A 15498-nucleotide genomic window follows, 5' to 3' on the forward strand; every position below is an offset into this window, starting at 1 on the left:
TTATTTTTGATTTATTAAGTTTTTTAAATACTGTAATATTTATATTTAAGATTAGTAGTTGTGTATAATGTTTCAGTGTAACTTTTATGGTTAAGGCTGAGGGGTGTGGGGCTTCAACGGCGGCGCTAGAGCCCCTCCGCTCGCGCCCCCAGGTGCCAGCACCACACCACCGGGGCGCGAGAGGGGCGCTATCGGGGCGCGAGCACGAAAAACAAAGCAGGCGCAAGCTGGTTAGCGGCTGAGGATGGCGTAAAGTGACATTGGGAAGGGAGAAAGAGCCGTTGGTGGTGTTTCAAAGAGCCGTTGGCTCTTATTTAATTAAAAAAAAAACGTTTTTTTTTTTATATAATACCTCATTTCATCCCATTTTTATACCACAACTTCAAACCTTCACCCAAAATCAAGAGCCGTGAGAAGACGTCTACACGTGTCTGATCCTACACAACATGACGTTAGAAGACGAGGGCAAAGCTATTTGCCAAAACTACCAATGTGACATTCCGCCGCAACCGTCCACAATCAGTGATCAACAAAGACTTCATAACATAGCAAATATCAAGAGCCGTGAGATACACGGGGTTCTTCGACATGAGTTGGTTGAACATTTGTGGGCGAGGCGACCCGATGATCTTGTATTAGATTAGTGTTATTATTAAGTATTATTGTTTGTTTAATTTTTAGTATGTTTTTTTTTGTAATTTGAATTTTAGATATTAATGTGTTTTTTTTATTAATGTGTGTTTTTTTAATAATTTTTGAGTTTTTTTAATAAGACGTTGTTTGAATATATTTATAAAAAAATAAAAAAAAAAATTCGCTGGAGCCCCTGCTGGAGCCCCTCCACACCAGGGCCAGGGGCTCCAACGGGGGCTCCAACACCCCCCTTATCCAGTTTCTCTCTCTGCCACACGTCATAATATTATTGGCTGGAGCCCCCACTAAAGCCCCCATTAGAGCCCCCCACACCCCTCAGCCTAACATGTTACAATTCATGTGTGTGATTTAACATTTTTTATGTAAATTTTTCTTGTTTAACGGTCTTATGTGTCTTATGGCAACACACATATCCTAAATTGACAAATTATCAACTTTGCATGCAAATTAGGTTGGACTTTGTGTTTTGTGACTTGTATCTTTTACTTTGAAATCAATCAATAATAAAATATATTATTTTATATGTTGATCATAGTTGCACACGAGAATTATATGCATACAATTCAAATAAATTTACAATTTTATTTTTGTATCATTAACTTGTTTAAATATTACAAATACAATTCAAATAAATTTACTATTTTATTTTTGTTTTATTAAGTTGTTTAAATATTGTAATATTATTTTAAGATAAGTGGTTGTTTAATGTTTTGGTTTAAATTTTGTGGTTAACAGGTTGCAACGTGTGTTTGTGATTTAACATTTTTACGTATATTTTTCTTGTTTAACAGTCTTGCCGCAACACGCATATCCTAAATTGACAAATTATGAACTTTGCATGCAAATTAGGTTGGACTTTGTGCTTTGCAGGGTCGTCTCCGAGAATTTAAATACCTAGGCCGAACCAAAACAAAAAGGCCTGTAGGCCATAACGAAACTTTTTTATTCGCTAGCGTATATGGATAAAACTTGATTGACTATTTATTATAAGCAGAAACCATTCTGAGCATGTCATTATCTCATAAACCACTACAAATAACCTTACTTTTAACACCAAAAAACACATATATGTAATATATATATAAAAGTTTGTGCCTCCGAAACTTATGTGCTCCGACCGATGATGTGGCTCGCACACCCTCCGAGCCTCCCATGATGCTTTGTGACTTCTATCTTTTTAGTTTGAAATCAATCAATAATAAAATATATTATTTTATATGTTGATCATAGTTGCACACGAGAATTATACACATACAATTCAAATACATTTACTATTTTATTTTTGTATCATTAAGTTGTTTAAATAGTACACATTCAATTCAAATAAATTTACTATTTTATTTTTGTTTTATTAAGTTGTTTAAATATTGTAATGTTATTTTAAGATCAATGGTTGTTTAATGTTTTTGTGTAAATTTTGTGGTTAACATGCTGCAACGTGTGTTTGTGATTTAACATTTTTATGTATATTTTTCTTGTTTAACGGTCTTGTCGTAACACGCATATCCTAAATTGACAAATTATGAACTTTGCTTGCAAATTAGGTTGGACTTTGTGCTTTGAAGGGCCGTCTCCGAGAATTTAAATACCTAGGCCGAGTCAAAATAAAAAGGCATGTAGGCCTTAACGAAATTTTTTTATTCGCAAGCATATATTGATAAAACTTTATTGACTTATATATTATAAGCAGAAACCATTCTGAGCATGCTATTATCTCAGAAATCATTGCAAACAATCTTACTTTTAACACCAAAAAACACACATCTATATATATATAAACGAAAACATAAAAATCCTATGTGTCGTGATGTGTTCGCTCCCCCCTTTTTTTGGAGTCACCAAATTTGCTTGATTTTTAAATGGAGGTTTCTCATGCATTTGACCCGAATTCAAGGGTATGGGTCTTACCAAACCCAAATATTCCTTAAACGGGTTATAACATCTCGTTAAATTAAAAACTAATCTCACCAAATTATTGATGTGAAAATCCTATAAAATAGGATAAAATAAAAATTATTATATGATTTTTTTAAGAAAAATATTATTTATAATTAAGTAACAATTTTACACTAAAAAATATAAGCGGGTATTGGGTCTCACCAAACTCAGATAACTTTTAAACCTGGTTATAACATCTTAGTTATTTATGAAACTCTTTGGTCATCAAACTCTAAGTAGTATATTATAAATTCCTTACAATAAATAAAATTAAACTCAAAAAAGTATATAAATATTAAAAACGAGTAATGTAAAACAGCCCCCGTAATTCGGGGGGGGGGGATAAAAACTATCTGATTTATTTAAAAATATATATATATTATTTATAATTAAGAAACCAATTTTATAATAAAAAAATAAACGGATCTTGGGTCTTATAAAACTCATATAGCTTTTAAATCGGGTTATAACATCTTATTTATTTGTAAAACAATTTATCATTAAACCGTAAGTATATTATTAATTTTCATACAATAAAAAAAATAAAAGTTCAAAAAATAAATAAATATTAAAAACAAATAATAATATATATAAAAAAAGTTTGTGCCTCCAAAACTTATGTGCTCCGACCGATGATGTGACTCGCACACCCTCCAAGCCTCCCCTGATGCTTTGTGACTTGTATCTTTTAGTTTGAAATCAATCAATAATAAAATATATTATTTTATATGTTGATAATAGTTGCACACGAGAATTATACACACACAATTCAAATAACAATTCAAATAAATTTACTATTTTATTTTTGTATTATTAAGTTGTTTAAATATTAGACATACAATTCAAATAAATTTACTATTATATTTTTGTTTTATTAAGTTGTTTAAATATTGTAATATTATTTTAAGATCAGTGGTTGTTTAATATTTTGGTGTAAATTTTGTGGTTAATATGATGCAACGTGTGTTTGTGATTTAACATTTTTACGTATATTTTTCCCGTTAACTGTCTCGTCGCAACACACAGATCCTAAGTTGACGTAGTTATTGTTTTCTATGTTTTACATTTCGGTCTAAATTTTGCATATAGATTTCATTCGGTGTTCTTAATGGTTCACAAAGTTACTAGTCACGGGATGGGAATGGTGACCAAAGACGATAATGGTGACTTTATATATTTTAATGGAGTGATTTGTAATTCATATTTCATTAGTTTTGTTTTTCTTTTTTACTAGAACCATAGCTAATAAATGTAAATCTAAAACTAAAATAATATACTTTGGTCTATTATGATTTCATATTCCATATTAAATCATCCGGTTCATTACTCCAGTATAACTAGGAATAATTCTTACAAAATGTAAACTGAAAATCTATACGGTATCTCAACTAAATTCCAATATAATTAGTTCAAATTCTATAATAATTAAATTAAATAAACGGTTTCACACCAATGCCACGACACGGGGGTGTTAATACTAGTTAAACTCAATGTGTAACTTCAATGAACAATGTGTAACTCCTCAAAACATGTCTAAATCTAGAAACACACCAAGGGTATTCTGGGCATCTATCAACTTCGTGTCAGGTAACCCAAAAAACGGGACCTCGTGGAAGAAAGAATTTGGGACTGTTACTATAAAAACTCCCCAAGCTTACTTTAAATGTTCGATACAAAAAGGCAGGGTGATGTTCTACTACTACTGGTATGTCAACTTATCATGTCCCAACAACTATCGCTTCCATTCCACCTACCTTAAAGACTACTTTTTTCATTTTGACTAAATTTATGACTAACTTATTGACAATTTGACAAAGAATATCTCGTTTAAAGAATGATATAATAAAAATGGCACGTTTATATATAATTAAGATGTAATAATCACCTCTCTGCCTTTGAATGTTAATTAGTGTCAGATAAAACTACTTGACAAATCTTCTAGAAGGTAATTGGTTATTAACAGCTGGCCCGGGACATTACCTCGTGATCATTTACGCGGAAGAATGTTCCTTCTTGCGGATGACTTTTGAGGGTGCCAGGATGCTTCCGCATGTGCCATGAGGGTGTTTCTTCCTCAGATGATCTATGCGGATGGTTCATATGTCCCGCGAGTGACTTGTGACATGCTTTTGGTTGACCCGTGGGTGTTACTTAAGGGTATTTGGGTCTTTTTAGTACCCTTCCTCTATACGCAGCTTAAAGCTAATTTTTTATTCTACAATTGTGATGTAAACGTCTTAAATAGGTTGCATAACCAATAACATCAGATACAAACACACCATCGCTATAAATAATAATCACATGATTTCAATACCATGAAATCATTAAAATTTTATGATTTTTATGCCATAATAGTAGCCTAAGTTTTTTGAGAAATAAGTAATTTCTTACCTCAAATTGTAAGACTTTGCCATATAATACATCCTAACTAAACGCCATATTGTAAGTATCTAAAAGTTTTTTATAAGACTTTGCCAAGTTATATAAGGAGTATTGATTTTTTTTAATACTCTCAAATTTCATCCGTTGGTTAATAACACTCGTAACTTTCACTTTGTTATCCAACACTCCCAACTTTGACCCTCTTTGTTTTATCACTCCCTCGTTAACGGAAGACTAACGTCGTTAGTGGAGACAGCGGCGAAGCTTGAACGAAGATGTCGAGTGGGGCGGACGAAAATACACATTAAAAAAACCGTAAACAGAGGGGGCTGGGATCAAAATTTTGGTTGAAAACAGGTAAATTTACACTACATATAAAAAATATATGACAAAAACTGGTAAATTAACACAACCGCACAAAAATATATGTGCTTGATATGGCCTGCTTACATGAAATTACCCTATCAAATAAAAGCTGAACTAGCTCGCTGGAAAAAGGTATATAGCCCGAAAAAGCCGGTTCGTCACCGAAACCCTAAGTTCATCACTTTTACTGCCTGTTAAAACAATTATCCTACCGTTGTTGCCTCGAATCTCAACACCACCCCAAGTCCCCAACCACGGTCACCATTAGATTTGCCGGAGTGTTGTAATCAGTTAGATCTGAGCCAATTTACATACCTCATCTTAGATCCAAATAAGAACCACCACTATCGTCATTAATCCGGCCCGATTTACATAACTTCGTCTCTGAGATCGGAAAAACGGGTTGTTGCCAGCCACTGTTGTACGTTCGTAGTCTCTACCCCGTCGGTGGCTGCAAGAGCATTCCTAGAACCTCCATATGCTGCTTGCTTAACCACCAAGAGCATCAATGGTGGAGTTGAATGTTATTTGGTGAGTGGTGGAGCAGTTGGAGGATGAGCGATGGTGGAGGTCGATGGTGGTGAAGGTTAGTGGTGGAGGTAGAGGTTGCTGGGTGGCGATGAAGAAGGAGATGAGACGGCATTGTGGGACCCACATGTAACACATAAGCATGCCAACTCAGTTAAATAAACGTCTACATTTGCGTTTCCACCAACGACGTTACTCGTTCGTTAGCAAGGGAGTGAGTGTTAACGGACGTTACGCGTTTCCACCAACGACGTTACCTCGTTATATAATAGGTGTTAGTGTGTCACCAGTTATATCCCATCAAAATTCTATCCTCAAATTTTTATTCAAACACAAGAACCTATTATCGAAAAAACTCTTGGTAATAACTAGGATTATCTTTTTTAAGCATAAGAACCCATTATTTGAAAACACCTATCAAAGCACTAGCACATATCAAAACACTGCTAACAAATTGCATCATAGTGAAAATAACTAAGACGGTGAGGGGTCATGCTCCAAGAAAAGAAATAAAGACAAGAAGTGATCAACAAAACTAAAGTTCGATTCATTTTTCTGCTTAATGAAACAGCCATGAAACTACCTAGTACATGTACTAACATAAAATAACAAACAACTAATGAAAACATGAATAATCACCACTTATCAGACGGCTGCTAGAAAGGAATCAAGTGCTTACCGCTACACCAATTTGGGAAGTTTTCTGTCCTCAAATCTTATAAAACAAGATTGCATCTATCAATCGCCTATATTCAGACAAGACTGTATCTATCAACCAACATGTACCATAGATTCGAACAAGATCGCAACAGTCAATGTACCGTATTCAAACAAGATCGCATTGGTCAATCAGTATGTTTAGTACACCATATATATGAACAAGATATCACTAATTGAAAACTAAATAATAGGTCTCAAATATATTTGGAAATGAGTGTATAATATACTCAGATGTAAATAACAGCTACATTTCTTATTTTGTCCAAATTAACTATATCAAACTCAGATGTAAATAACAGCTACATTTTTTACAAAACTAACTAAACTTAACCTAAAAAACATTTCTTATTTTGTCTTAAAGAACATTCTATAAAACCTCAACAGTATAAACAGAATACAAGAATTTCAATAAACGTAATTTACATATAACTTTAAACTCATAACCTTGTTGCTATAGAAAACCTGGTCTGCATACACGTTATGTTTTACTCCAGTGAACGTTGACAACCGCCAGGAAGAAGAAACTTAAACCTTTCTGCGTTTTCTATCACGTACGCAGGAAGATGAACTGCAGAAGCCGACCGAGGTACTGACCCCATCTTTCCAATCAAACTCTTAAAACTATATTCCTCCGGTAACATATCATAAAGATCATCCCCACGACAAATCTTCCTCTGAATCCTCGTATAATCCAAATAATCCTTTTTCTTCACTCGATCTGCATGACTGTACGCCGTCATCTTGGTCACAAACTCACTCAAATGCCGGAAACAAAAGCTGCAATGCCACCCTGCATCGGAAAGAATAGTATCCGTCTGGCGGGAGTGGCGGTAGCTTGTCCACCGGCTATATATATGCGCTGTGGCCCGCCAGCTGTTGTAATCGACCGGGAACTCGAACGAGTATACATAGTTCCTCATTTCAAGATGCAAAACAGTTGGCAAGCCGTCACACGACTGAAGAAGCTTAATGGTGTGGGAACTTGGGATCTCGTCGGTATCGGAAACGATCAGAAGATCACCGTCAGAGATTCCAGACCGTCGGATCAGCTCGTTCATAATGCTCCGGTGATGTGATTCTATTAGAAACGGGTCAACTGGGTCAACGGGCAGTTGAAGAGGGAGCTGACCGTAAACGACTTTATCCTCGGCGAAAGCAAAACAGGCACGGTTCAAGTAAAAGGTGAGAGGCTTGGGCATGCCAGAGAATGTCATGTTTGATTCGAGAATAATGAATTTGGTGACGTAAGGGTACAACTCACGCCATCTGATCTCAAGCAAGTCTAGCTCATTGTTGAATAGGATCGCATCATAGACGTTTCGTGGTTCGGTGGTTAAGGACCATCCGTGCAGGTTGCATAGGTTGTTGATGGTGGTGTTTTCGGCATAATAGTGTGGGATGTACTCGAATGGAGGGGGTGGTGTGTCCCAAAGTGGGCGGAAGAATGAAGTGATGTTTTGGGTGTGGTTGAAGACGGATAGAAACGAAAGTGTGACGAGGATAATTATTATAAGCAATGTGTATTTAGTGATTACTCGTCTAGTGACACACCGCCGTGAGTACATCCTGTTGAAGTAGGCGATACTGGCTGACAGCTTATGATCTGCAATGCAAAACAATAGATACTCTCATCGGCTGTTGTTCTATTGATGTGACGCGGGGGATGGTGTAATATCATTATACTTTACTTTGAACTTAACACGTAACGCGTTAGCGTTCAAAACTTCTATAAGTATCACACTTTGCATTTTATTAAAAAAATTTTATTTAGTTTCTACGTTTTAATTTCAATGGTAGTCCTTTCCAGGTAACAAAGTTTTTTCCAAAGAACAAACTCGCCGCTGGCCGTGACAACAATTGGCATTAGTAACGAAACTCTCACCCTTTCTCTCATATACATACAAAGGAGAGGCTTACTTTTGTAGCATAGAGCTAATTGCCGCGACCATCGGAGAGCCTACTCATTGTAAAACTCTTCGTTACCGGGAAGATCTGTTGCTAAAACTAAAGCGTAGTATCGAAGATAAAAAAAATTAATAAAGCACGAAGTATGACGCTTATGGAAGTTTTAAATGCAACGAGTTAAGTATGAAAAAAAAATCAATTAGGGATGATGATATTACTAGTACATCCACACCATCCTTCATGAGAGGCTGAAATTAGAAATTAACATCAAAATTAATACAAATGTTAATTTCCATTCTATCTTGAAAAAATCAAGACCGACAAATACTTTTTAAAATTGCAAAATCAAATTGTGACTATAAACTTGTATAGAGAGGTCAGTGAGTCAAAATTTCTATAATCACATTAAGAACCCATACAATAGGAAAACAGAATTTAAGATGGACTTTTTTCTGATTATTCATAATTCTTTACAATGACCCCTAAAATAAATCAATACTGAAACTAAAAATAAAGTTAATACAAACTAGATCAACTTGCAAAACATTTAAAAAACTAAACAGATCAAACTATTAACCCTCCTACTTTCTTTGAACCCAACTCAGCTAATTAGCTCACATAGCCGTAGTAGAAGAAATTAATTAAATCTCATTATCAGTGGGAATTGAATAAATAGATCCGTATGATTGATATGGATACTGCTAAAGAAAAAGGATTCATTTTATTTACTACTGTTCTGTTCAGTTCAGATGGAGCTGTGCGATGATGATTACTTTAGTCACGGTCCAATTCCAATTACATTTAGACACGCGTGATCATATCATGGACTGCGGAGTAGACTATACTTTCCTTTTCTCTAACGTTATTATTATCCTCTTCCTCTTTTAACTCCTTCAAACATTTTAACTTCAAATTTAGAACCTTTCGAGTAAATCGAATCGATTATTGTTTCTTTAACAATGCTTTTTATTTGTCATGTCCAATTTTGATAGCATTTCAACCTTTCTTATTTATTGAATGTTACAACGTCTTTTGTCAGCCATTGAGTGTTTGTTTAGCTTCACCATCGTTCACATCTTGTTGAACATTGTCACTGTATGTGGGTGTTGCTCATTACGTATAGCTAGTCATTGTGTGCTTGCATTGTGGTAGCGTTATTCATTAATTAATTATTATTATTATTCATTGTCTATATTGTGCTGTCCATTGTGGGTTCTACATTAGTTATCTGATCAAATTATTAGATACTTGTGTGATTTTAAGCTATCTTGTGACTAGTTGCAACCATAGACATTAGAAGTTATGACTTTTCCTTGATATCGTGTCCAAGGACGAGAGGTGTAGCCAAGGGAAAAGAAAGGGGGTATAGTTTGCGAGTAGCCTCTTGAAATGTAGGTACTCTTAATGGTAAATTATTGGAGGTAGTAGATGCACTTAAAAGACGTAGAGTACAAATAGCGTGTCATCAAAAGACTAGGTGGAAGGGGGTAAAGAGGGGATGAGCGCAATGGGTATAAGCTATTGTATTCGGGGTCGGATGGAGCCAAAAATGGGGTAGATTTATGGTGGCGTTGGAAGTACATAAGAATGTGGTTGAGGTGATTAGATACAATGATAGAATTATGGCGTTGAGATTAGTTTTAGGTGAGGATGTAGTGACAGTGGTCACATACGCGCCACAAGCTGGATTGGGGGACCAGGAGAAGAGAGAGTTTTGGGATTGTTTAGACAAATAGTGAGGGCCATACCTAGAGAGGAGAAAATTTTTATAGGAGGTGATTTTAATGGCCACATTGGTAAGGACAGTGCTGGATTTCAGTCGGTTCATGGGGCCTTTGGCTTTGGGGTTAGAAATGACTATGGTAGGGATCTCCTAGAATTTTCGATGGCCCATGACTTGATCATTCTAAACTCGTTCTTTAGGAAGAGAGACTCTCATTTGATAACTTTTTGTTGTGGGGGACATCACAAACAAATCGACTACCTCCTAACAAGACGAGAATATCGAAGATGGTGGCAGGACTGCAAGGTTATACCACGGGAGACAACAACGGCTCAACACCATTTACTCGTGCCAGATACAATCCTCAGACATAAATTGATTGTAGGGGAGAGGAGATTTCTACCTAGGATCCGGTGGGGGAATTTAAAGGGGAACAAAATTAAAGAGCTCAAAGATAAGATCGTTTTAGTAACACCGACTCGGCTAGGAGAAGATGCAAACCTGATGTGGGAAACTATGGCAACGACCATTACCCAAGTAGCGAAGGACACCCTATGGATTACGACTGGTAGGTCCTGCGGGCGTAAGGAGTCCTGGTGGTGGAGTGCGAGGTGCAGATCAAAATAGGGGATAAGCAAGAGAGTTTTAGGGATCTTCTAAGGTGCACAGGCGAAGAAGAGAGACTACAACTGAGGGGGATATACAAAAAGGCCAAGAGGGAGGCAAAGAAGGCGGTGATGGATGCAAAGAACATGGCCTATAAGCAAATGCATGAAAGTCTAGAAACAAAGGAGGGGGAACATGCTATGTTTAAGATTGCCAAAGCCAGAAAGTGTAGAAAACATGATTTAGGAACACTTAAGTTTATAAAAGGAGAGGATGGACAAGTCTTACTGTAAGTCTGTAACATTTGTTAATTTTCAAACCCGAAAACCCGGCCCATTTTAATTTTTCGATGTGATTCGGTTAATTATACATATACTCATATGTTACATATTTCGTATGTAATAGTTTTTTCTTTCCTAAAGTTATTTAATAATATTAATCATTACTAATATATATATATATATATAAATTATAACACTCATGATATCTTTATTCAAATATCAAATAATTAACATTATTGATGTATAATCAAAGTACAGCCTTTTAATTTAGTTATGTCACATTTATTTTTACCTAAAGTTATTTATTTTTTAAAAGATGAAAAATATCTTCTTACACCATTTAAGTTTTGGTCAAACCTCCTCCCCCAAAGTACTCTTCTAATCAATTTTTTTTATTAAAATATTCTTAAGAGTAACCTTCTCATTTTAGTATAAATAAGAACTCACTCCCACCCCTTTCATTCTTTACACCACTCTTTGACAAGTTCAAGAGATTATTTTTTCCATTTCATAGGTAGGATTTTAATTATTCAAGTCTTCTTCATCTTATTTCTATTTATTTTAATTCTTATTCATACTAGTTAATCAAATGGTCACATGACCATAACACAATCATGTCTAGGAATCCACATAATCCATACACCATGGTGTATAGGGTGGATGAGACAAAGAACATAAGGAGATAATCGATTACACCAAGGTCATACTTGAAACGTTCTTACATCTTTATTTATTTTTTTTTTGAGTATTTATTTTTTTTATTCAAAGGACCCAAGGATTTTTGATGATATATGCTCCTAAATTTTATATAAATTATCCAAAAAAGTCCATAATTTTATTTCATCAAAATCCTTTTCGAAATCGTTAAAATATTGCTTCTAGAAATATTTCAGTTTCGGCATTAGATATAACTGTCAAAGAAATAGGCATATCTTGTTCATAACAAACTGAAAAAGTGAAATACTAGACTCTATGATATACTTAATTTATATACGGTTCTAAAAACTATTTTTACGCATTTTAATTCATTTGTATGAATTCGTAATCAATATATTATAAACAATGCGCAGATTAGTACCCTCTGATATACATGGCTGTTTTGGCCTATTTAGGTTACGCATTTGTAAAACTGTTCTGAATGAAAGTTGTTCAAAACATTCTAATTTAGTAGACTGGAAAGTTTTGCTTTAAAATAAAATTATTTGATATTTTAAATACCTTAAACAAAACAGAACAGTTTCCTGTCCCAAAACTGATTTTGTATTTCATATTCCTTTTTGATCTTTTCCTTATTTTAACTTATTATTTTATTCATTTGATTTAGTATTTTTTAAACTTTACAATCCCGTTAGTTAGACTTTAATTATTATATTTTTTGTATTTATAGTTCATGAGGTTCGATCGATCATTTTCTTTAACGTGCTTTCGGTTGTCATTCCAAGTTTAGCTTTAATCTCAAAGGTGAGTTTCTCACACCTCTTTTTTACTCTTTTACTACTTTTGGGGGTAGCATATAAATCCTATCCAAATTACAATTTTGTTTATTCATTATTTACAAACTACAATTCGTTACATGGACTTGTGTGTTTATTTGCTTACATGCTCAAATATTACGTGCTCATGGTTTCTTCATTAAGTATGATCATACGCACCCTTTGTGCTCAAGACATTTGTTGTTATGAGTGAAAAATGGCCTCATTATCTGAGTACGTTGGTGCACAATCCCAACTGGAAAGGACCTTACTTGCGCTTATCTGAGTACGTTGGTGCACAATCCCAACTGGAAAGGACTTTACTTGCTCATTTACACTTGTTCATGAAATTGTATGATTTTTATGTATTTATATCAAACTTGTGTGAACTCACCAACTATTCATTTAGTTGACATTATATATATATATGCTGCAGGTACATCTATTCGAAGTTGACACAAGAAGAAGACACTAGAACTTAGGTTATATTGATAAATTGACAACTTGTTAATTGTTCTTGTATTTTTTTTTGTATTTTTCTTGTATTTCTTGTTACAAACTTGTGTACTTGATGTTTAAATTAATTAATGATAATATTGTCACTTAATAGTGTCACATGTGTTTTAAGCAATCTGTACATCACACTCAGGCGTTTCTGCTTTAGCCGGGGTGTTACAGATTGGTATCAGATCCGTGACTATAACATAGGGCATTAGACGTAGTGTCCTAATTTGTTATAGCTTATTTTTATTTATTTACGGTTGCATGATTAGAAATTATGTGGGCCCTATTTGATTGTTCAATGCACCTTATTTGGTTATTATTAATTTGTTTATGCCTCATGTACACAAATGTTGTTATACTTTGCCTCATGTACACAAACATCACACACTAGTCCAAGGCGCATGCCTAAAGCAAAGAATTTTCAACAATCGATTTTCTATGGGTTTTCCCACATTTTTTCTTCTTAAAGATGGTTCTACGTGGCGGGTATGTAGTAAACTGTAAGGGGGACGTGCTTGTTTTCCAAACTCTTGACACCAAGGTCATTGAAACCTAAGGATAAGCAATGTGCATAAATCCCAACCAGACGCGGACCCGGTTGCTTACCTGGAGAGTTTAGAAAGGGTGTGAAACCTATTAAGCCAATGCATACCACCTTCAACGCCATATGAAACAATTTTAAGATTTCAAACGTGATCATATCCTCTTTGTGAATAGGAATATGGTTAAACTCCTAAGGATGTCACACAAGTCATGGTGGTTCATGCGACGTGTGATTCTGATGTTTTACAATGTGTTTTAACTGAAAGACTGTCAAGTCGTTGTGATACACGAATACCCAGCATTTGGTTCAATTTGATTACGTATTTTGATTTTTGTGTGTGTTGTTATACAAGAATAGTCGAATTTCAACTCGTTTTCATTATTTATTATTACGGTTTAATATTGAAACTTCGAAAAGTCATGGTGATACATGAATTGTCGAGTTTCAAATTGATTATTTTATTTAAATATGCATTTATTAATACGATTTATAATGGAAACTTCGAAAAGTCATGGTGATACATGAATTATCGAGTTTCAAAGTGATTATTTTTTAAATATGCATTTAGGTGGGCTTGTGTAGGTGGAGAAGTAGTTTCATAGTGCCGGTATTCAAGAAGAAAGGAGACGCCCAATGTTGTGGGAGTTATAGAGGGATTAAGTTGCTAAGTCATACTATGAAATTATGGGAAAGAGTAATCAAGACGAGAATTCAAAGAGAAAATCAGATTAAGGTAGGTAAACCAATTTGGTTTCATGCAAGGAATATCAATCACGGTAGCAATTCACATATTAAGGAGATTAATGGAAAACTATAGGGAGAAGAAGCGAGATCTACATATGGTCTTTATCGATCTTGAAAAGGCATATGACAGTGTACCACGTACTCTGATATGGGATAGTTTAGAGAGTGGAGGGCTTCCTAGGAGGTATGTAGACATTCAGAGATATGTATGATCGGACAAAAACTATAGTTCGAGCACCTGTGGGGATACTAATTTCTTCCCCGTGGAGGTAGGACTCCACCAAGGGTCAGCATTGAGCCCCTTTCTATTTGCGATCATCATGGATGAGTTGTTAAAGTCGATTCAGGAGAGGGTCCCATGGTGCATGATTTTCGCAGATGACATTGTGCTAGTTGCTGAAACTATACATAAACTCAATGCGAGGTTAGAAGAATGGCGTGCTGCGCTAGAGGACAAAGAATTAAGAATTAGTCGCTCGAAGACAGAGTATCTACATTGTGATTTCAGTGGTCCTGGAGACGACGGGGACTCTCAGATCACCATAGGGGGTCAAGTGGTTCCACAAGATACTAAGTTCAAATGCCAAGGATCGTTTGTACAAAAAGATGGGGAAATCGATAATGACGTAACCCATCGCATTCAGGCGGGCTGGTGTAGGTGGAGAACAACTACGGGGGTTTTGTGATAGGAGGTTCCCAAATAAGTTAAAGGGAAAATATTACAGGATCCCGGTTAGACCTGCTTTGTTATACGGGACATACTGTTTGGCCATCAAGAAAACACAAGCGCGTAAGATGGAGATGGCGGAGATGAGGATGCTAAGGTGGACGTGTGGGCACACAAGGTTGGACCGAATAACAAATGATGTTTTTTGGGAACAATTAGGAGTTGTATAAGTGACAAAATAGAGGGAGATTGAGATGGTATGGACATGTGAAGAGAAGACAGGTAACAACGCTAGTTAGAGCAGTGGAAACCCTCAATGTAGAAGGAAGGAGGAGTAGAGGCAGACCCAAATAGACTTGGGAGGAGCGGATTAGGCAGGATTTGCTAGAGTTACACCTCTCTGAGGACATGGTCCACGACAGGACTTCATGGAGACGTAGGATTAAGGTTACAGACTTTTAGAG

At 35.4% G+C, this 15498-nt stretch overlaps 2 protein-coding genes across 2 annotated transcripts; one reads left to right on the forward strand and one right to left on the reverse strand.

Moving 5' to 3' along the window:
* Positions 1–7015: 7015 nt before the first annotated feature.
* Positions 7016–8211, reverse strand: LOC143582423 (uncharacterized). Its single transcript, XM_077064991.1, has one exon. It carries the CDS (start codon positions 8151–8153, stop codon positions 7074–7076), a length of 1080 nt encoding a protein of 359 aa, XP_076921106.1. The 5' UTR covers positions 8154–8211; the 3' UTR covers positions 7016–7073.
* A 6476-nt stretch (positions 8212–14687) lies between these two features.
* On the forward strand, positions 14688–15053 carry LOC143582426 (uncharacterized). The gene has a single exon (XM_077064994.1). The coding sequence runs from the start codon at positions 14688–14690 to the stop codon at positions 15051–15053; it is 366 nt and encodes a 121-aa protein (XP_076921109.1).
* Positions 15054–15498: the final 445 nt, after the last annotated feature.

The sequence above is a fragment of the Bidens hawaiensis genome, unplaced genomic scaffold (assembly GCF_021521415.1).
Source record: "Bidens hawaiensis isolate Kalapana, Puna unplaced genomic scaffold, B.hawaiensis_p1.1 tig00031731_1, whole genome shotgun sequence".
NCBI lineage: Eukaryota > Viridiplantae > Streptophyta > Magnoliopsida > Asterales > Asteraceae > Bidens > Bidens hawaiensis.

What these genes read in the sequence shown, in the direction of transcription:
- LOC143582423 (XM_077064991.1), bottom strand. Translation starts at nt 8,153, where the DNA reads ATGTACTCACGGCGGTGTGTCACTAGACGAGTAATCACTAAATACACA.
- LOC143582426 (XM_077064994.1), top strand. Translation starts at nt 14,688, where the DNA reads ATGGATGAGTTGTTAAAGTCGATTCAGGAGAGGGTCCCATGGTGCATG.